The sequence below is a fragment of the Ostrinia nubilalis genome, chromosome 12, assembly GCF_963855985.1.
Source record: "Ostrinia nubilalis chromosome 12, ilOstNubi1.1, whole genome shotgun sequence".
Taxonomy (NCBI): domain Eukaryota; kingdom Metazoa; phylum Arthropoda; class Insecta; order Lepidoptera; family Crambidae; genus Ostrinia; species Ostrinia nubilalis.
Window position 1 is genome coordinate 15,420,043 of NC_087099.1, and position 23,219 is coordinate 15,443,261.

Below are 23,219 nucleotides of genomic sequence, written 5' to 3' on the forward strand. Positions count from 1 at the left end.
CAATGAAGGTCAAGTTTGTCCCGGGGGAAAGTTAAACTGTCATTGGACCCGCAACGAAATTAATCAGAAGAACATAGGAGGAGTTCGAAATTAAGGTTCGACTTCCCTCCATTGCAAAGCGGATGATAGGTGACAAAAAACGGTGTGGCATCTTAGTAATAAGTGCTATTTCAGAACGAAAATTTGTAGTCTGCTGTCTTCCTCGTCTCTTACCATCCTGGCTGATGTTAAAAGGAGACGGTACGACGCTCCCGCTAGACTGCGAGGCGCCGAACTTGTACAGGTTGGAGGCTGCCACCATGTAGATCAAGGTTCCGTTCTCGTCCAGGTCAGGGTCTTCAGCCACTACTGATATGACGGGCTCGTTGACTCGCGCTGTGTGTTTTATACCTGAACAAAATGAAATAGTTAAAGGGAAATTTCAAATGATGGTGAGAACGAGTAAATTTTGAAGAATTTGATATACAGGGTGTTTCTTGTAAGGTGTCAAGCCGAAGGCAGGTGATAGGTGAGGACTAGACCTATCAATTTCACCCCTATGTATGTTCTAAAATTTTTCGTAGTTTAGAAGTTATCGTTAATTTTGTGATTTTTTCAAATTTTATGACCTAGTAGGTTTTAAATTTTTTTATAATTTTTTTGGGTGGACTTTTCTCAGATTTCTTTTTTTTGACAGATTCCCTATTAATTGCAGATGTTTGAAAAAAATAATCACCTTCCTATCTTTGATGCAAGATACAAAATTTTTGCTAGGATCTACAGTTTAACCGCCATTAAAAACCCAGCTAAGGTCAAGTTTGTCCCAGGGGCAAGTAAATCTCTCTGTAGATGTATCTCACCTGCGTAATAGACCTTCTGCTGGAACTTCGGCTCGTTGTTATTCTCATCCAGGATTCTGATCCTCACGATAGCCACAGCCGGGTCCTGGCCTTCCGTGCTGTTGTCTATGGAGTTTAGGATATCGTGAGGGAGTATTATTGCTTCTCTCTGTACGGAACTATTACCACCTCTCGTTCCCACCGCTGCAACTCCTGTGTAGCTAGGATGTATAGCTTGGCATAAAAACCCTACCAGTGGAGTCAAGTTTGCCCAGGGGAAAGTGTTTCTCCCTGTAGATCTCACCTGCGTAATAGACCTTCTGCTGAAACTTCGGCTCGTTGTCGTTTTCGTCCAGGATTCTGATCCTCACGATTGCCACAGCCGGATCCTGGCTTTCCGTGCTGTTGTCGATAGAGTTAAGGATCGCTGCTGCATGCTCTAGTATCGGGCTGTTGCTCGCGTATATCGTGAGAGAGTATTCGGATTGCTTTTCTCTGTAAGAGAGATAAATAGAATAAAAATACGGACATTGTCGCAGTTAGGAAATGTTTTTTAAAGATAAATGATGTTTTATTTGCAAAATCTATAAAAGCTGAATAAAAATTGCTGAAAGAAAAGTGCCTGGTTTCCACCAAAAAGGAGCGGAGCGGAGAAGTATCGGGCGGACTAATTTTTTTCTATAGAAATTGACAGCGGCAGCGGCGCGGCGTGGAGCGGAGAAGAGAAGTGGAAATAATGAAAACACTTCTCCACTCTGCTCCGCCTTAGTGGAAACCGTGCTTTAATAATTAACTTTTTAAAAAAATAAAACCGACTTCAAATGCGTGAACAGAAAAAAAAACTAAAAATTGAAAATATTGCGTATAAAAAAGTTCATCCCCAATTTTCCACCCTTGGGGGTGAAATATTTTCTTCAAATTCGCATAAAACCACCCTTTTGATAATACCTATTCAACAAAAAAATAATCGTTCAAATTGATTTATAATCGGCGGAGATATTGCGTATAAAAAGTTCATCCCCAATTTTCCACCCTTGGGGGTTGTTTTTTCTATTATTAAATTTAAATGGGACCACTCTTGAGGTATTACCTATACGTAGAAAAAAGATTTGTTCAAATCGGTTCATAATTGGCGAAGTTATCGCGTAACAAACATAGAAAAAAAAAAAAAAACATACGGGTCGAATTGAGAACCTCCTCCTTTTTTTTGAAGTCGGTTGAAAAGAATCTATCTTAGAAGTTTATTTATTTACCTGTCGAAGCTAATGTTAGCTCTGATGATGCCCTGTGTCCTATCCAGGGTAAACGCTCCCGCCTGGTTGCCTTCCAGAATGTGATAGTACACCTTGCCGTGTTCACCGGAATCTTTGTCCGTGGCTTTAACAGTACCTGAAAATCGCAAAACTCTCTTTGTAAAACTATCTTCGATATGAAAATGAGTCGCCTGAATAGGACGGTAAGGAATGCAACTCCTGTAAAACCAGGATCTACAGTTTATTTATTTTTATTTTATTTATTTATTTTTTGGGAAACATACAGTTACAATATAATTTAACTTAGGTGCAGTAAGAAAACACATAAACCAATTAAGTTTCCACAGTTAAATATACACATAAAGTTGGGCAAACCATTATGAATAAAATTTTGTTGCGAAAAATATAAACTTATATAAAAAAAGTAAACAAAGTGACAAAAGAAAAATTATCAACTACCTAATTAATAAAGGAGCGAACTGCAAACATCACCCGACGCTCGCAATTTAGTTGCCACAAGACAAATCACGGATTTGTTTTTTAAAATTACTTAAATTAGACCCAAGTATGTCTAATTCTTGGAATTGTTTGTTGTAGCAACGACAAGCGCGAGGCAGAAAGGTGTTGAAAGCATAATTAGTCCTACAAAGGGGCACATCAAAAAGACACCTATTACGGGCACTAAGCCGGGGGCAACGGAGATATATTTCACTTAAAAGATAAGGAGAGTCAATTAAATTGTGCAGCAATTTGAATAGGAATATTTGGTCTCTTTCAATGCGACGGTCAGTGAGTGAGGGTACAGATTCCATGTGAGAACAAGTACCTCTGTTAGAACATCTAAAATGAAGGTGTTTAATAAATTTATTTCGGATACGATCCAACATATTGATATATTTCTGATAGTGAGGATTCCAAACTGCAGATCCATATTCCAAAATAGAACGCACATAAGAATTAAACAGCAGAACAAGCGTAGAACAATTCTTAAATTCCTTTCCAGTTCTCAAAACAAATCCCAGCATACGATAAGCCTTGGCCGATATAGCATCCAAATGGCAACAAAAGGACATCTTAGCATCGAGGTAAACACCCAAATCCCTCACTTCATTCACGCGATTGATTATATTGTCGTTCACTGAGTAATCAAAAACGATGGGACTTTTCTTCCGCGTGAAAGTAATCACATTGCATTTCTTAATATTCAGGTTAAGACAATTGCTTAAACAATACCGAGACAAAGCTTCAAGATCATTTTGTAAAAGCAAGCAATCAGTTATAGATTTAACTCTCCTAAAGATTTTCATATCATCAGCATATATTAATACGTTACTATTGCTAAAAATATGAACGATGTCATTTATAAATACGTTGAACAGTAATGGACCGAGATGAGAACCCTGTGGCACTCCCGAGGAGACCGGCACAAATGATGACACATGACCCTTGACAGTAACAGCCTGAGATCGATCACGTAAATATGAGGTGATCCAACGAAGAAGGTCACCGTGTATACCGACTAAACCAAGCTTACGGATTAAAATAGGGTGTGAGATTTTATCAAATGCCTTAGAATAGTCGGTATACACGACATCCACCTGAAATCCCTGATCCATTGACTTTGCAACGAAATGAACCAACTCGCAAAGGTTCGACTCAGTAGACCTCTTGTTAATAAACCCATGCTGCTGGTCGGCGAGGATGGGCCTCAGACTCGGAAATATGGCGTCATAAATAATTTTCTCAAACAATTTGGCAATTGTACATAATTTTGAGATTGGCCTATAATTCTGAATATTATGTTTATTGCCGGATTTAAAGACAGGAACGACAAAGGACTGCTTCCATCTACTAGGCATTTCACCCGTTTTTAACGATAAGTCAAAAAGTAAATAAATCGGAAGAGCAAGGTAGCGATGACACATTCTAAGGAAGAAAGGAGGCAAATTATCCGGGCCACTACCCTTATTTATATCTAGTCCCTTCAAGTACTTCTCGACAAGCTCGGGAGAGAGCTCAATGGAGCCAACGGATACTGCACCCTGACTCTCCAAAAGAGTGGATGAAGTCAATCCACATGTTCTGGGTTCAAATGCCGATTGAAAGTAGTCATTAAACATGGCGCAAATGGTTTCACCATTAGAAGATGATACGCCACCAGAGAACATTGTATCAGGAACATCATTTGACGATTTCTTGGATTTCACAAAACTCCAAAAGAATTTACTGTTGAGTCTTATCCTACCTTCACAGTAGCGAATGTATGCATTGTAACATTCAAGTTGTACACGCTTTTGCCTCTCACGTAATAAAGCAAAGGTGTGATAATCGCTTAACCTGCCATACTTCTTCCATTTTTTATGATATTTCGACTTTTCAGAGATAATTTTCACCAACGATTTAGAAAACCAAGAAGGATAACGAGAATTATTATTAACTGTCTTATGGGGAACATGACTAGAAACAATTCCATTTATAGTATCATAAAAAATATCAACGGCTTCTTGGATACTTCTATCGGCCAGCAGTTCATGCCAATTGACCAACCTAATTTCGCCATTAATATTATCATAATTAGCTGCACGAAAATTCGGAACAACTCGCAGCGCTGGTCGAAGAATTCTCGGTTTAATATGAGACGTGCGAATCGACAGAGCAGGGTGGTGCCGGTCCTCCGCAACAAGAGGTGTCGGACAACGATTGACAAGACATTCAAAATTGCACATGACAAGGTCCAAATATCTCCCATTAAAGTTAGGAATAGCGTTAAATTGTAAGAGGTCATTAAAACACATAAAGGAATATAACGAGTCCACGAGGTCATCACCATTACTCAAACCAATCAAATCCATACCGAGATCTGTCGCAGTCCAATTACCATTGGACACATTAAAGTCACCCAAAATCATAAACTTGTCGTCAGGACTAGAACAAATGTCGTTTGATATACTTTCGAAAATATCACAGAGAACTTCATAGTGTAGTGGGCAATGCGGGAAGTAACAACAGTAAACATGCAGTAAGTGAGCGGCGTTCAAATGCACAGAGACCCTGACAACTTCAGCTGCAGCTGCTTTAACGGGCAACAGCGACGAAGAGCTAACTGAATATCTGCGATTCACAGCTATCAAGACTCCGCCACCAAGTTTGTTTCCACGCAACTTGTAGTCACGATCGCATCTGTAAACACCATACCTACTATCAAAAAATTCAGCATCGTGTATACCTTCCAAAAGCCACGTCTCACTCAAACATACAAAATCATAATCCGATTGAATCAGGTTACGGTAAAAGATATCTGTCTTAGTTCGTAATCCTCTTACATTTTGGTAATAAACCATCAGTGTACTATCCATCTAATTAATAAGGCAAACAAATAATATGGAGATTAAATAGCGCTTAACAACCGACCAAATATTCCAGATAACAAATAATTTATAATACATTATTACAAAATTAAAGCATAAAAAGCACTTTGACTCCCTTGTAACAATATTTTTAATAAATAAATTAATTGCACCCCAAAAAACTTTACAAAACAATGAAAACACACAGTAAACCAGTAGTAAAAAGTTAGTTAATTCAACACATAAATAAATAAAAATTTTGTTAAAATTGAAGCGTACATAACACGCTGATTCCCCTGTAATAATTATTGTAACAGTAATAAAATAATATGCACCATCAAGGACCGCCCCAAAAAGGATAAAATAGACATAATAATAAAATTGTAAATATGACAGTTCATTACAAATAAAATTAAATAAAACGCTCGAGTAAGCTGATGAGAAAAGGACATTGACCACGGCATTAACACTTACAAGATCTTTTTTAAATCGCTAGAGTTAGTTATATGAATAACAGGACTAGTGTCTGAGCGACGAGCCATAATGGCACAATTTTTAACCCAGACATATTGATAATTTTTATCTTTTGCTATTTTTTTCACTGATTGCAAAAGAGACTTATTCGAGCTAGTCAAATGGTCATTAAAATATATAAAATTATTGTTCGACTGAAAACCGATGTCACTACACTTAAGTTTACGTTTTCTAACCTGGGACAAGAAATCGTCCTTTTTCCATCTAGCCAAAAAACGTACAACAATAGGCCTGGGCTTGGAACTGCTACTCATTGTCTTTTTGGGAGCCACACGTGTCACAAAATCAATGTCCCTGGCACAATTCAGATCGAAGCCAGAAGCTACTGAGATACTATCCAAAAGTTCAACTAGGTTTTCAGTTTTCCGTTCCGGAATCCCATAAATCTCGACATTAGATCTTCTAGCCCACTGTTCCCTACTGTTAATTTCATTTTCCATAACAGATAACGATGACTTCAACTGGCCCACATCAGAGCCGGCTGACTTCAATGACTTGATATCACTTTCAACGCTATCAACCCTTGAACTTAACTCTTCGAATTTGCTATTGATGAAGTTCATTGAGTCCTTAATACTGGAAATATCATCCTTAATTGTCCGTAGTTCACTTGCTATAGTTGCACGAAGCTCAGCTGCCAATTTGCCCATTTCAGTAGCTATTATTGATCTGATCTCATCTGGACTTATGACGCAATCGCGCGCTACGAGACCCGATTCGGGCATGTCCTGCTTCACAGGCGAGCACGAAGTGGATGTGGATCCTCCTCTACGAAACGTAATGTTGTCATTATAGCTGGCTTTGTTGACATTACTGCTATTGGAGTTGCTCCTTATCGGTGTCGTATCTTTGTTAAGTTGCCGAGGCCGAGCCATAACACATTCTGGACAAGTCCAGTTCTTTCTGTAAGCCAAGTCGGGCCTCTTTTCCGTGGGGAACAAACATTTTAAGTGATAACTTAATTTACAATTAGAACAGTCGATGACATCGGTGGCGCCACCTGTGGTCGACTTGCAACATGCGAACTTCATTGTAGCGGATGACCAAAATTGTCTAAATAAAAATCCAAATAAATTTCCTGTGCCGAGGTTTGAACTTGGAACCTCTCGAAAACGCCGGTGTAAAAATCCAGTTCTAGCGCAACCGCGCTAACGTTGTGCTTAAGCGGTGTGACGAAATAAGTATAGTTCCAAAATACTGGACTGTCCTGTCGATGACATTGACAGTGGGGCGCCACCGTCAATACCGGATCGCTGGTTCAGATTTTTGCCATGTTGGAAACCATATAGTTGAACGATGGTAGCGCCCCCCTGTCATTGAGTTTGGTGGGACAGTTCAGCGTGGGTCATCTATAGTTGGGTGATGCCGATGATTGACACAACCGAAAGTCACTGTTGAGTTTTATTTTAGTTATACCCGCCGCAACAAAAACACTGAATGTAAACACCGTATGAACAAATAGTCTTTTTCAATAAAAACATCACTTTTACACCTTTAATTTCAGTACCTTCATTATACATATATCACTTAGACACTTTAGTTGAACGAAACAATGTAAAATGTTTGTGGTTCTGACGATTATGATCCGAGAAATAAACATTTAAATGCGGAACCAACTAACATAGGTTTGCTCTCAACAACTACCGCCGAAGAAAAAAAAAGCAGTTATTCCTCCAATGCAACCCAACCAAGGTTGAATTTGTTTGTTTAAACCAAATGACGTCCTGCTGCTGGACAAAGGCTTTCCCCAAAGATTTTCACAACGAACATTCCTACGCTGCCTGCATAAATAGATAGTTCTCGAAACCTTCACCAGATCATCGGTCCACCTAATGGGCGGTCTACTTATTCTACATTTCCCGGCTCGTGATCGCCAGTCGATAACTTTTCTGCCCCAACGGCCATCAGCTTTACGAGGTACGAAGGTTGAGTAGTCCTGGATGAAAGTTCACTCTATTGGATCCCACTAGGATCCCACAATAAATTTAATCCTAAGAAAATCTTTGCTTACCAACAATAACGCCAGCCGGCAGGTTTTCCTTGATGCTGAACTGGTGCAAGGTCTGCGGGAAGCGAGGAGCGTTGTCGTCGTCATCAGCTAGCACCACAGACAACAAGCGAAGGCTTTCAAACTGGGCTGGAGTTCCGTTGTCTACCGCCACTATCACCAGCTGGAACAATGGAGATCAAACTTAATGTTTAATATCCGTTAAGCTAGCACCCATAACACAAGCATATTAATTGCTTACTTTGGGGCTAGATGGCGCTGTGTGAGATTGTCCAAAGATATTTATTTATTTATTTATTATTTAATGTTTTTAGATTATTTGAAGTAGGCATTTGATAGTGTTACCAATGATTTTAAGTCACAACTTCTCTAAAAGAAAATTTTCATCATAGCTTTCAAAAAGTTGGCGAAATAGACGTTAATGGTTTCAAAATCTATGGGTGAATCGTGTTGAGTTCATAAAAAGTATAAATTGATTACTTAGTGATCTTATACTATAAATGGATTAAGCTGTTCTCGTCTGGCGCTTTGATGGTTGTGATCAGGTAGTTTACTTCGACAGGGTTCTGGGCTGGAACATAACTAATCTGGTTATCTGGTATTCAGGATAATACTCCCATCCAGGCAGATCTCTTGCGTTTCTCCTATGTTTTTGTTATCCACCTTGAGATAGTAAGACATGCGGCCGTCCTCGTCCCGATTTTATGATTGTGATCATTGTTTGGTTAATCAACAACAGTAACTAACCTGGTATTCCGACTTATGCTCCCTGTCCAGGAAGGTCTTAGTCTTCGGTTCTACCGTGTCAGCATCTAAACTGAACTCCTGTGTCTCTCCCACGTTCTGGTTGTCCACTTTGAGGTAGTGGGATAGGCTTCCCTTCTATTCATTCCATAACCATGTGACTATAGTTGTTAGGTTCATCTACAATATAACTAACCTGGTACTCAGACTTGTGCTCCCTGTCCAGGAAGGTCTTAGTCCTCAGCTCTTCCGTGTCAGTATCCAGACTGAACTCCTGTGTCTCCCCACGTTCTGGTTGTCCACTTTAAGGTAGCGGCCATCCTCTTTGTCTTGGTCGGTTCGTTCATTTCAGTCAAATGACGTCCACTGCTGGACAAAAGCCTCCCCCAAGAATTTCCGGAACAACCGGTCCTATGCTGTCCGTATCCAGGTTTTTCCCGTGACCTTCACCAGATCATCGGTCCACCTAGTGGGAGGCCTGCCCACGCTACGTCTTCCGGCCCGTGGTCGCCACCGTTATTGGTCTTTGGTAAATCAACAATAACTAACCTGGTACTCGGACTTATGCTCCCTATCCAGGAAGGTCTTAGTCCTCAGCTCTCCAGTGTCAGCATCTAAACTGAACTCCTGTGTCTCTCCCACGTTCTGGTTGTCCACCACGCGGCCGTTCTCTTCAGTCCATAACCATGTGACTATAGTTGTTAGGTTCATCTACAATATTACTAACCTGGTACTCAGACTTATGCTCCCTATCCAGGAAGGTCTTAGTCCTCAGCTCTCCAGTGTCAGCATCTAAACTGAACTCCTGTGTCTCTCCCACGTTCTGGTTGTCCACCACGCGGCCGTTCTCTTCAGTCCATAGCCATGTGACTATAGTTGTTAGGTTCATCTACAATATTACTAACCTGGTACTCAGACTTATGCTCCCTATCCAGGAAGGTCTTAGTCCTCAGCTCTCCAGTGTCAGCATCTAAACAGAACTCCTGTGTCTCCCACACGTTCTGGTTATCCACCTTGAGGTAGTGGGATACGCTTCCCTTCTATTCATTCCATAACCATGCGACTATAGTTGTTAGGTTCATCTATAATATTACTAACCTGGTATTCTGACTAATGCTCCCTATCCAGCAAGGTCTTAGTCCTCAGCTCTCCAGTTTCAGCATCTAAACTGAACTCCTGTGTCTCTCCCACGTTCTGGTTGTCCACCGTGCGGCCGTTCTCTTCAGTCCATAACCATGTAACTATAGTTGTCAGGTTCATCTACAATATAACTAACCTGGTACTCAGACTTGTGCTCCCTATCCAGGAAGGTCTTAGTCCTCAGCTCTCCAGTGTCAGCATCTAAACTGAACTCCTGTGTCTCTCCCACGTTCTGGTTGTCCACTTTAAGGTAGTAGGACACGCGGCCGTTCTCGCCGCTGTCCTCATCGGTGGCTTTGATGGTTGTGATCAGGTAGTCTGCTTGGGCAGCGTTCTGGATTGGGAAAGTTATCAGAATTACGAATAGAGATTCTGAGAAGAAGATAATAAAGACATTTTAATTGAACGTCATTATTTTGAAACAGATAATAATAACAAGGTTGATCTCAAAATTCGTTGGGTAAAATACACTATGCTACAGAGACTCACAAAGAATAAAAGCTTCATAAACCAATTCACTGTAAAATGTGTCACATGAATTTCATGGAGTGATTCAAATAACTAAAATCTAAAGGATAAGTGAAAGGTCGCTGGCAGGTGGAAGCGACCCATATGATGAAAAAAGAGTATAGCAGTGGATTGCTATAGCTGATAATGTTCTACTGCCTATGTCAGTAACAAGTTAACAGCTCCAGAAACTCTAAGGGTTTCTAACAACTCTAAGAAGTACCTTACCTCTGGTATCTCCAGCTGTCTCTGCTCCGGCGGAGGCTGCACAAACACCGGACTGTGCTTGTTCACACTCAGCACTGAGATGTCAACTTTGGCAGTATCAAAGTGTATGCCGCGACCCGCCTCGTCTGTGGCAGTTACGGTGAGGTGGTAGGTAGTGTTACCGGTGACTGGCTTGGCTGGGTAGATGATACCGTTGTTGGGGTCTACTGAGAACACTCCTGGAAAGAAAACAATGGTCGGTCAAATTATGTTGTTTAAGCAGTGGATGTCATTTGGATGAAACGAACGAACGAACGAAGGAGTTGGAGACCTATGATGACGTCAATTCAGCTGGGCGTCCTTAGCTTAGTACGATTATTGATCATCGCATGACGTAAATTCCTACTTATAACGATGTCATTTGCATAGCTTTCTCCACTCCTCAGTCTTATACTTCAACTCTTTAATGTTCATTCATCCTTATCCGTTGTTTGTTCCGGCGTTTCTTCTCAGCACTTGTCATATGTTTGTCTCGAAGCGCTGGTAGGACCCAAAAGATAAGGAGACATGTAAAGTGCCCCATAAGGGCTACCTTTTCTTTTTTTATTATTTTCTATTGACGTTCATAAGTGCCACTTGTAGTCTAAACTGAATAAATATTTTTGATTTTGATTTTGATTTTATCTTCGCCTAACATGAATAACCTTATCTACGACCTACAGAGTTATGACCATAATCAGTCTCTTGAATGTGGCTTTAGACCTATGACGGCCTGGTGAGGGCACCAGACTCACTCTGTTTCACAATTCTATACTCCAGCTTGCCATTGATGCCCCGTCCTATCTTTGGCTAACAAAATGTTTATTCAACTACAAACTGTAGAGCTATGATGATGTCACTTACCAGGTTCACTCTGCTCCACAATCTTATACTCCAACTTCCCATTGATGCCTTCATCCTTGTCTTCGGCCAATACTTGCATGATAGCCGCTGGAGGGTCCAGTCGAAGGTTCTCCGCGATAGTGCTCTTGTAGACTTTTTGGGTGAATATTGGTGGATTATCGTTGATGTCTAGGACTTTTATGTGGACCTGGAAAAAGGAATTTATGAATAAGCCCTGTTACCGCACAGCAATTTTTAGTTGGACTAATTCTTCCCTTTTTCAGAACCTAATTATAAAAGTGAAAAAAAAAAAAACTACTGTGTCAGTTAAGACTTAAACCCACGACCCTCTGCTTGCCGGGAGACAGCAACGATCCGTCATTAGGTCAGCTCTAGTTCATTCATATTCATTTGACAGCTTAGGGGCAGCCCAAGTTACTTTAGAGTAGGCGCACACCGTTGATTTTTAGTTTGCCGATTGTGCCCGATTTTAATTTGTATGAAGAATTGGCCAAATCGAATCGGAGTAGTGTGCGCACTCCCATACTGATCAACTGCCCGACTAAACCATCGGCCGACGAAAAATCAACGGTGTGCGCCTACTCTTAATAAATCTGTTCAACTGAGTAATATCAACACAATACAGTATTATTTCCAGTTTGAAAGGATTACTTACAGGCACACTAGTACTCTTGCGCATCTGCTTCGGTGCGTTATCACTAGCTATAGCGTGGAGGTAAACATCGCTGGTGGTCTCGCGATCGATCACAGCACCGTCGGCTACGGTGATGACCCCGGATGATGGGTCGATGGTGAATAGGGATGATAAGTTGCCGGTTAGGCTGTAGGTGACTTCGCCGAATTCGCCTGAAAACAAGATGAAATTAGTTGTGATTATAAGAGGTTGAAATAAAATGAACTGACTCTCATTGATGATGATTGTCATTTTAGTTTCCAAAGCAGGAGAATGACCCTCTTTAGTACACTAGGAACAAAATTAATGCTGGCCCTCCCTGGCCAGAATGTTAATGGTTGTGGGTGGCTAATATCTTTCGGAAAACCGGTGGAGTATTATGGTTACAAATATGGGTTATTAAACCTTTACCTGGTAGTGGCAGAATTGTTGCCACCATAATATTTTGAACCTTATTGAGAAAACATAAGGTACAAAACTAATGAAAAATATTTTTCTCTATATCAGTTAAAGGGTATGATGGGTACAAACATCCAGACTAGACCCACGTCTTTTCAGACGACCTTAAAGAAAGAAACTAGTAGTGAATGATGACTTTAGGGTTCCTAAGGAGAGACGTAACAGTGGACTGCCATTGCCTAAAAAATAACGATGATGACATGGTGACTCTATTTACTCACCTTCATCCTTATCAACAGCAGTGACAGTCAAGACCTTAGTTCCTGCCGTAGAGTGTTCAGCAACCACAGCGTCATAGGCAGTGGCAGCGAACACTGGTTCCTCATCGTTGACATTCACGATGTCAACCGTGACAGTAGCTGAGGTGGATAGCTGGGGAACGCCGGAATCAAACGCCACGAGAGTGAAGTTTGTGGAATGGATCTTTTCGTAGTCTATGCGCTGGATTATTTTGACGATTCCTGGGAACAAAATTGAAAATTAATGATTCTGGAAATAGATGTGAAAGCAATCTAATCCATCCATTTCTATATTAGTAGGTGTAGCTGTACAGTTTTGACACATTTGTTCTGAAAAATAACGTTATAAAACCGGTTTCGGCGAACGAAAACGAAATTATTTCGTTCTATTGTAGGTAAGTAAGGGCGATAACGCTTTGAATATAAAAAATACCACCTCAGATTTTAATTGATTGTTATTTGTGTCCGATGCCCTTTTCTCAAATACTAGAGAGCAGTGTTGGAAAATGACGTCAGAAAATTGAAAATGACGATCTCTGAAATTTAGACGTTACTTACACAATATTATTAACTAGCGGCCGCCCGCGACTTCGTACGCGTGGATCCCGTTTTACCCCCTTCATCTATCTTACGCGGTTTAGATTTTTTCATACAAATGTTTTTTCCCGCTAATTCCCGTTTCCGTGGGAATTTCGGGAATTCCTTGTTGTAACTAAGCTTTAAGTTTACTAAGGTACCTACATGCCAAATTTCAAGCGTCTGACGTAAGTGGTTTAGATTTTTCATATAAAAGGATTTTCCCGCTAATTCCTGTTCCCGTCGGAATTCCTAAGTATACTATAACCTGCCCAGAAGTATGAAGAATAATTGTACCAAGTTTCGTTAAAATCCGTCGAGTAGTTTTTGTTTCTATAAGGAACATACAGACGGACAGACAGACAGACAGACAGACAGACTGACATCAAAACAGACGACTGACTTCAAAACAGACAGACAGACAAAAAAAAAATTTTTTGTCTGTCTGTCTGTTTTGAAAATATCTTTCATGTACAGAATTGACCTCTCTACAGATTTATTATAAGTATAGATTAATTTTAATTGCACAGAAGGAATTGCGCAAATGGCGACCGTATGTAATAGCAATAATTATGCATTATCTACCAGTATTTCCGTATACCGACGTGATTACCTACTAAAAATGTCTTTATAGGTACACCAACAGTACCTACATTATTAACTCAACTCACCAGTAACGTTATCAATCTCGAAGTAAGGGTTGGGCGGGCTGATGACGATGGCAGCTATAGGCGACTCCTTGTCCGTGGCGGTGTAGACATTCAGAACTGTGCCTAGAGGCTGCTCCTCCACCAGGGTCTCGTGGTAGGCTGGCTCCGAGAACACTGGCGCGTGACGGTTCACGTCCACTATGTTGATGATTAGTTCGCCTGGAATAAGGGATAAAGCATCATCAAGTCATTTAGTCTACATCCACTGCAGGAAGACGACAATCTCTTGATATTTACTATGATCGCCTATAATAGGAGATAAAGTATTGTCTTTATTATCATCAGGTCGTTTTAGTTAAAAAGAGTCAAAACTTCTATGATTTTTAAACGGTTTTGCAAATATGATAAGCAATAAATTAGAGCCATCGATTTTTAAAACATATCTTTTCAAAAAGATCCATTACGATCCATTATAGCGCGCATGCGGGCCGCGTGCCCTCGAGTGGCCCTAACACTGAAATAAATCTATTGATTTCATTGATTTGATTTGATAACATTCGGCAGGAAGACGGCCCTTTCTAAGCTGCCATAGACAAAAGGGAAGGTTTGACCTATACTCCCCTCGCTGACTAGGCTTGAAGTTCACATAGTATTTTTTTCTTAGACACCTCTTAGTGTTTGGTTTACTGTGTCGGAATGATAAGGCTAAGAAGATATTTGTAATGAAACTCACTTGAGCTGGACATTGAGTATGTAATAGAAAACGCTAAGTAAGCAATATTAAGTAGCACAATGTAACCATAATAACTGATCTTAATTCTTAGATTTTGCTTAATGTGTATAGATTTTAATTTTTAGTATAAACATAATTTGTATGTAAGTGGTTTGTTTATGTATAATATGTATTCTGCTAATGATAGTTAAATAAAGTATCGTTAAGCCTTTATTTCGCCTGAGATACAGGAAAACATTTCCTAGTTCAGGCACATGTATAATTTTACCTTTTGTAGCATAAGATTAGCCTAAAGTTTAAACTGTCAAATAAGTTATTCAATAAAGAATTTATTTTTATTTTTATTCACGGTCCAGCTTTAGAACAATTTTAACTTAAAGATAACGTGGTTGCTATCATACCTTCGGTCTGCTGCAGGGTAGGAGCCGAAGCATCTGTGACAGCTACAGGTAGGGTCAGTACAGCTGCGCGGCCACGGTCAAGCCTCTGAGCGACGCTAACGGTGCCGTTTGGGTGGATTGAGAACCAGGAGTCAAAAATGCCCTCGTTTGATACCTGAAGGGGACATGACACGTTTCAGAGCATGTTGAAATTTTAATGATTTTAGACTTTATGACAATATGGGTAAGGATTAAAATGTAGGTACTTTTCAATGTAGTGGAAATCTGCTAGGACCAAAATTAAAACATCGTTTCCATCTAGGCAGACCAGGTTAAAATTTTAACTGGTCTTTGTGACAAGTGGACAAATTCAAAACAATATAGAGTTCAATGTAATGGGAACCAGAGTGATGGATTGTTTTATGCCAGGAATACTTGGGAAACATTAACCACCCCACTAGGAGTGAGGCCTGAAGTAGGTAGGTATACTCTTACTTAAGAAACTTACCTCCTTTCCATTCTTGTCAACTGCCTTTATCAGCCGATCCTTCAGGAGCTCAAAAACCAGCAGTCCGTTATCAGTGATATCCGGATCCACTGCTATAAGGTTGTGGACTTAGTTCCAATATCAGGACAGCAAGTTACCTACTTAATCAGTTACTTACCTCTTGCTCATTCATATACACCGCCTTTATCACCCGATCCTACAGCAGTTCATAGACTAGCAATCCCTTATCAGTGATATCAGGATCCACTGCTATGGTTGTGCACTTGAGTACCAATATCAGGATCAGCAAGTTACCTACCAAATCAGTTACTTACCTCTTTTCCATTCTTATCCACTGCCTTTATCAGCCGGTCCTTCAGCAGCTCATAAACCAGCAGTCCGTTATCAGTGATATCCGGATCCACCGCTATAAGGTTGTGAACTTGAGTTCCGATCTCAGCGTCTGCTGAAACTTCGGCGCGTTGGATGGCTGGAGTGAAGTAAGGCTTCTTGTCGTTGACGTTTATGACGTGTACTGTCAGTTCGGTGGTGCCTGTTAGGCTGGGCATGCCTGAAAGAAAGGGTAGACAGATCTATCATTAGGTCCATAAGTCATAATCATTGCCCTCTATCCTTAAGAAGATACTGAGTGAAGCTCGCTTCAACCTTCGGATTGATCATAACTTTTTCTACCAGGTGAGATGCAGGCCAAGAGCTTACTCGTTATAATAAATAAATATTTTACATTCACCTTCACATTTGTTACAATAATTATCGTACTCACTACAACTAGGTACAAAAATGTGTGATGTCACAGTCAATATTAACACAGGCTTGCTCTTGCAGATACTATACAGGGGACGACAGCAATAAGGCTTCGCACACAACAAAAATTCAATGTGAAATCGTGACGTTTCTTCTATGTTAATATATTTTTCAAGAATAATACCTACTTACTACTCCTATCAATAACAAAAACGTAACATAAAATATCGCACTTACCAAGATCAGAAGCGATGATCTGTATCCTGTACGTGTTTCTCTTGTCGTAATCCAACTTGGAAGACACGGTGACGACACCAGTGACGTTGTCGATGGCGAATGAATCAAGTGCGCCCTTCTGGATGCCATACTTGATCTCTGCGTTGATGCCACTGTCCAGATCGGTGGCTCTTACTGCTGCCACCTCAGTACCTTTGGAAAAATAAAGTTGTGAGGTTCTAATAGGTATATGAATAAAACTAGTATTTACTTTGTTTCAACCGCGCACCGGCTTATGTGTTTAAAAACGCAAAATTATCTAAGATTCAGAATGCTCAAGGACAAGTTGCCACACTGGATGATTTCAGGTCAGCTGGTATTATGGATACATTTGACATTGATGCGATGCAATCTGACATATTGTGTGCACGAGCTAAGAACGCAAACTGACGATGCGAACTGCAACCTGGGTTCATTTGACCTGACGGCAGATCGCAGAATGCATCCAGTGTAACAAATGCTTCATTAATTTTGAACATAGCTACCAAGGTTAGGTAATAACTTGATCTTCGCTGGTTGGATTTTTATTGGCGGTCAAACTGTAGCTGTGTATCCTGGCTACACAGAAGTTGCAGCGGTGGGAACGAGAGCTGGGAATAGTACCGTAAGGTAAGGTATTGATAACTGGCAACAATGGAGTCATACGCCTCAAGCCTTTCTGATGCACAATTTGAGAATCACTATCGTAATGGATACAAACTTTCAATATAACTAGCATACCAATGGGAGCATCTTCAGGTACGTCGGCGTCGTATTTGTCAATGTCGAACACAGGCGCGTGGTTGTTCACGTCTCTCACTGTCACCTCCACGCGACACGTCGCGTTGTGGACTCCATCTGTGGCCTGTAATGGAATGATGACGTTATAAATCGTCTATGGCCTGTTTTCGGATAATGACGTAGGCATCTAGATTAAAATCAAAATCAAAAATATTTATTCAGTTTACACCACAAGTGGCACTTATGAACGTCAAAATATAGTAAATAATAAAAAAAGAAAAGCTGAAGAGGCAGTTGCCTACTCATATCTGTCGAAGAACAGCTGATGAATGCTGGGGTAAATGAGTTTTTGACAATGTTTTTGATTGGAAACGGCAAATCGACAAGCCTAGTAGGGAAAGCGAAGTTTGGGATAAACATCTTCTTCACTTCACTTCTGAAATTTTTGGTAAATTTTGCTATGAAGATCGCTTCAAGCAGGCGGCATGGAGAGTGACTGCAAATCCTCCAATTGCAAGGAGGTAACTGAAAGGATCGTGCTCCTCCAGTGGAAAAATATCCTAAGTGCCCTGATGACTCACCAGTATGGTCAAGTAGATCTTGTTATCGTCGCCACTCTGCGAGACGACTGCCTTAGGGCGCACGGCGATGCGACCTGATAACTGGTCGATCCAGAACGGATGGTTGGCCGGCTCCATGATGGAGTAGCGGAGTTCCGATGACTCATTGATGATCATGACCTATCAGTAGTATCATCATCATCATTTCAGCTATAGGACGTTCACTGCCGAACATAGGCTTCCTCCAATGATTTCCATAATGACCGGTTGGTAACAGTCTGCATCCAGTGCCTTCTTGCTACCTTTATGAGGTCGTCGGTCCACTTTGTAGGTGGAGGTCCTACGCTGCCCTTGCCTTGTAGCCTTCACTCCAGAACCTTGCTACTCCATGGGCTTTCAGTTCTGCGTACTATGTGCCCTGCCCATTACCACTTCCGCTTGCTAATCGGTCGGGCTGCTTACCAGTATAGTCAAGTAGATCTTGTTATCGTCGCCACTTTGCGATACGACTGCCTCCGGTCGCACAGCGATACGACCAGACAGCTGGTCGATCCAGAACGGATGGGTGGCCGGCTCCATGATAGAGTACCGGAGTTCCGATGACGTAATGATGATAATGACTCACAAGTATAGGTAAGTGTATCTTGTTATCGTCTCTACTTTGCGAGACAGCTGGTCGAACCAGAAGGGATGAGTGGCCGACTCGATGATGGAGCACCGAAGTTCTTTCTGATGACGAGTTGATGATGATGACTTACCAGTATGGTCAAGTAGATCTTGTTATCATCCCCACTTTGCGATACGACTGCCTCCGGTCGCACGGCGATACGACCAGACAACTGGTCGATCCAGAACGGATGGGTGGCCGGCTCCATGATGGAGTAGCGGAGTTCCGATGACTCATTGATGATCATGACTTATCAGTAGTATCATCATCATCATTTCAGCTATAGGGCGTCCACTGCCGAACATAGGCTTCCCCCAATGATTTCCATAATGACCGGTTGGTAACAGTCTGCATCCAGTGCCTTCTTGCTACCTTTATGAGGTCGTCGGTCCACTTTGTAGGTGGAGGTCCTACGCTGCGCTTGCTGCGTGGCCTCCACTCCAGAACCTTGCTGCCCCATCGGCCGTCAGTTCTGCGTACTGTGTGCCCTGCCCATTACCACTTCCGCTTGCTAATCCGTCGGGCTACTTACCAGTATGGTCAAGTAGATTTTGTTATCGTCGCCACTCTGCGATACGACTGCCTCTGGTCGCACAGCAATACGACCAGACAGCTGGTCGATCCAAAACGGATGGGTGACCGGCTCCATGATGGAGTAGCGGAGTTCCGATGACGCGTTGATGATGAGGACTTACCAGTATCATCATCATTTCAGCCATAGGACGTCCATTGGTGAACATAGGCCTCCCCCAATGATTTCCATAATGACGGGTTAATAGAGGCCTGCATCCAGCGCCTTCCTGCTACCTTTATGAGGTCGTCGGTGCACCTTGTAAGTAGAGGTCCTACGCTGCGCTTGCTGCGTGGCCTCCACTACAGAACCTTGATGCCCCATCGGCTGTCAGTTCTGCGTATTATGTGCTCTGTCCATTACCACTTTAGCTTGATAATTCCTCTAGCTACTTACCAGTATGGTCAAGTAGATCTTGTTATCATCCCCACTCTGCGAGACAACTGCCTCTGGTCGCACGGCAATACGACCAGACAGCTGGTCGATATAAATGGATGGGTGACCGGCTCGATAATAGAGTACCGGAGTTCCGATAACTTGTTGATGATAATGACTCACAAGTATAGGTAAGTGTATCTTGTTATCGTCTCTACTATGCGAGACAGCTGGTCGAACCAGAAGGGATGAGTGGTCGGCTCGATGATGGAGCACCGAAGTTCTGATGACGAGTTGATGATGATGACTCACCAGTATAGTCAAGTAGATCTTGTTATCGTCGCCACTCTGCGATATGACTGCTTCTGGTCGCACGGCAATGCGACCCGATAGCTGGTCGATCCAGAACGGATGGGTGGCCGGCTCGATGATAGAGTAGCGGAGTTCTGATGATGCGTCCAGATCGCGGGCTTGGACCTGGGAAAAGAGATCATTTACTATGACATGTTTATGAAATGATGCTGCGATCGATGCTGAAACACAACTAGATATATGTTTATTTTCTCTTCACAAAGGAAACAAAGAACTATGGATACAATTTGAGAATTTTACAATAACAGAACCTTTGCGAGAGACAACACACTTTTACACACCCCTAAACTAGGGTAATCCCTGTGTGGTAGATCACTAGGCCCTCAACTTGCTGAATCAAATTCAAGTATTTATGACCTCTGATTGGTCTACTAATTATACAACTTCAACCACACGATAGCCTAAACGATGTGGACATCGGATTGCAAATTCGACGGACAGCTTAGCTTCAAAGTTGAAAGGGATGAGTTCGGCTAAACTTATCATAATGTAGATAATTTGTGTTTGTGTTTTCAAGTAACTCTGTATACCTACTCTTTAGGTTGGCTAGGACAGATTGAATCTCCGGGTATACTTTTATCTAAATATATAAAAGGAGAAACTGACTGACTGACTGACAGATCAACGCACAGCCTAAACGGCTAAACGTAGGCACTTGAAATTTGGAAGGGACATAGCTTAGGTACCGTAGAGGTGCACTAAGAAAGGAATTTCCGGAATTCCCACGGGAACGGGAATTAGCGGGAAAAACGGGATTCACGCGTACGAAGTCGCGGGCGGCCGCTAGTTACTTATAATGACGAAACTCTTGGCATCTATGTTGCCTGATGGAAAAGAGAAGCAGGCAAAAGATCATCTGCTTGATTTCTTTAATGATATCAAAAGTAAAAGCAAATACCTGCAATTCCGGCTCGAACTTGACCGCGTCTTCGTCTATGGAGGCCTTGTAGACCGGCGTGGAGAATACTGGCGGGTTATCATTGGAGTCTGTCAGGGAGATCTGCAGCGACACGACTGTGTTCTGGCCTGAACCGTCGTCGTCGGTTGCCTGTGGGATACAATGGTCTTTTTATAAACCTGTTTATTGAACTGCTAATTTTGGTAATGATGATGATGATCAGATATTAATAATAAATGAGGTAAACTTTGAAAATCATGACAAAATCTTTAAAACTATTGTAAACATTGCCTAACTACCACTTGATGAAAAATAAGACCCTAATGGTCACGATAGATAGTGAGACAAAACAAAATAATCTGCGCGAATGTACTAATGGAAAGAAAAAACTATGGGAGGAACCATTTAATGGGCACGTGATAAACAATTTGGGTTATCACATTATCTTGTAGGGATGGTAGCAGTATCTTGTTTTACGACAAAACTTTTGATCGAAATGGATTCTAGAAGTCCAAAAGAAAGGTGGGTGAACTGGGTGAATTGCTTAAAAGCATGTCTGAGATCATAGCTATTACAAAAACTTTACTTTACCTTATACTGCAAGAAGTAGTCCTTCCTAGTCTCAAAGTCCAGGCACGGGGTTTGCCCAGGCGTGGGACAGGGCGCCACAGTAATGAGCCCGGTTCTGTTGTCCACTCTGAATAGTTCAGCGCCGTTTCCAGATAGCTGGTACACTATGCCTTCTGTGCCAAACCTGACAGCAAAGGAGGAAGTTAAATTAATGAAGTTTAGTTCTAAATCTGAGGTGTGTAACTTTAGAGCCAGTCGAAGCTGCATTGCTCAGGACAATATCAGAAGGGAATTTTCATTGATTTTGTTTAGTCATACAAGACGTTTTAAACACCATAAGGTATTTTGTTACCACTGCCCTAGGTTTAGGCGCATAATGACAAGAGCGCAAAATGTCAAATCCATAAAAATCTTATTAATTTATTATATTTTTATCCTGTTTTAACGACCTCTGAGGCTGCTTCAAAGCCAAAGCATACGATGCGTTGAGGGTGGGATACGACGTCGTCGGAGCGGTGTCGCTGCATCGTCTTACATAGAAATTAATATAATATCTGTGCCGCGCCCTGCTTCGCAGTACGGCGAAATCTTTGCGGTGCGGCGTCACAACGCATCGTGTGCTTTGGCTCTTAGGCACTGTAGCAGAGTTTGGTTTGTTATTGCCAGTTAGACCTCCATATTAATGTCTACCTTCCTCTCAATTCCTTACCTTCCAGTGTCTCTATCAGTGGCCTTCACAATGGCAATTTTAGTACCAGCTGGGGCAGCCTCAGGAACAGTGGAAAAATAAGGCTCGTCAGCGAATTGAGGCGCGTTATCATTAACGTTAGTAAAAGAACCGTTCACATCTGCTTGGAAGATAATATTAATAGCTAAGCTATAAACATTAGTTATTCCTTAGTTCTTACCTTCCAGTGTCTCTATCAGTCGCCCTCACAATGGCCACTTTAGTACCAGCTGGGGCTGCCTCAGGCACAGTAGCAGAATACGGCTCGTCAGCGAATTGAGGTGCGTTGTCATTGACATCTGTCAGGGACACTGTGACACTCGCTTTTGAGGAGAGGCGGGGCGAGGTGTGCAGTTCTTCTGCTATGACCTGCAATTATTGGGTACTGTCAGGATACATATTTAGGATTTTGCTGAAGACCATTAAATTCCATGGTCAAAATGTAACAACGACTACCAAAGCCATTTGGTTGGGAATATTCGGACAACGATAAATCAAGCATACTGTGAAATCTATTGTAATTCTACTATGTGAGCCTATGTAACAAAAATGTATAGGCTGAAGCAACAGGAACCCACAAGCTAAACACTGGAACTGGTATCGTAAGAATAGGTCCGACTTTTCAACCAAATGTAGGTCTGGCTGATAACAATGAGGAGTCTAATATTATTTACCTCCAAAATAAACTTCCTCTGGTTCGGATCCTCGTAGTCTAGGCTGGAGTTAAGCCTGAGGGTCACGGATGCGCTGCCGGTGGCTGTGGAAGGCTCCACAATGAACGCTCCAAACTCGTCTGACAGGCGAAGAGTGAACACTGAGTTCAGACCCTGGAAAAAATTATCAACAGTTTACTCAAAAGGTGTTCGCGCCCGGGCAACTGGCCTTGGAGCGGGCGACGCAGTGAAAGGTGCCGGGAGCGACGACGGCGGCGCGTGAAGGCGATCCCACACTTGGCCACCGAGCGGCGCGCACGACACTCATACTTACGCATAGCACATTCATTGTTTACCTATTGTTGTGGCTTCGTTTATTGAAATTATAATAACTTTAATACAGTCCA

The 23,219-nt window shown here is 41.7% G+C and overlaps 1 protein-coding gene across 1 annotated transcript in view; it reads right to left on the minus strand.

The window, feature by feature from the left end:
* LOC135077056 (cadherin-87A) overlaps window positions 1-23,219 on the minus strand; it is a 76,032-nt gene that overhangs the window by 6,563 nt on the left and 46,250 nt on the right. Inside the window, exons 11-29 of the mRNA XM_063971652.1 lie at window positions 22,834-22,986; window positions 22,341-22,528; window positions 21,454-21,616; window positions 20,863-21,012; window positions 19,905-20,069; window positions 17,420-17,543; window positions 16,661-16,852; window positions 15,994-16,229; window positions 15,193-15,346; window positions 14,080-14,277; window positions 12,815-13,054; window positions 12,117-12,307; window positions 11,462-11,648; window positions 10,580-10,797; window positions 9,981-10,178; window positions 7,964-8,123; window positions 2,072-2,207; window positions 1,123-1,313; window positions 214-390 (exon numbers count right to left, since the gene is read on the minus strand). Of these exons, the coding sequence (XP_063827722.1) occupies window positions 214-390; window positions 1,123-1,313; window positions 2,072-2,207; window positions 7,964-8,123; window positions 9,981-10,178; window positions 10,580-10,797; window positions 11,462-11,648; window positions 12,117-12,307; window positions 12,815-13,054; window positions 14,080-14,277; window positions 15,193-15,346; window positions 15,994-16,229; window positions 16,661-16,852; window positions 17,420-17,543; window positions 19,905-20,069; window positions 20,863-21,012; window positions 21,454-21,616; window positions 22,341-22,528; window positions 22,834-22,986 (3,421 nt within the window). The remainder of the gene's footprint in view (window positions 1-213; window positions 391-1,122; window positions 1,314-2,071; window positions 2,208-7,963; window positions 8,124-9,980; window positions 10,179-10,579; window positions 10,798-11,461; window positions 11,649-12,116; window positions 12,308-12,814; window positions 13,055-14,079; window positions 14,278-15,192; window positions 15,347-15,993; window positions 16,230-16,660; window positions 16,853-17,419; window positions 17,544-19,904; window positions 20,070-20,862; window positions 21,013-21,453; window positions 21,617-22,340; window positions 22,529-22,833; window positions 22,987-23,219) is intronic.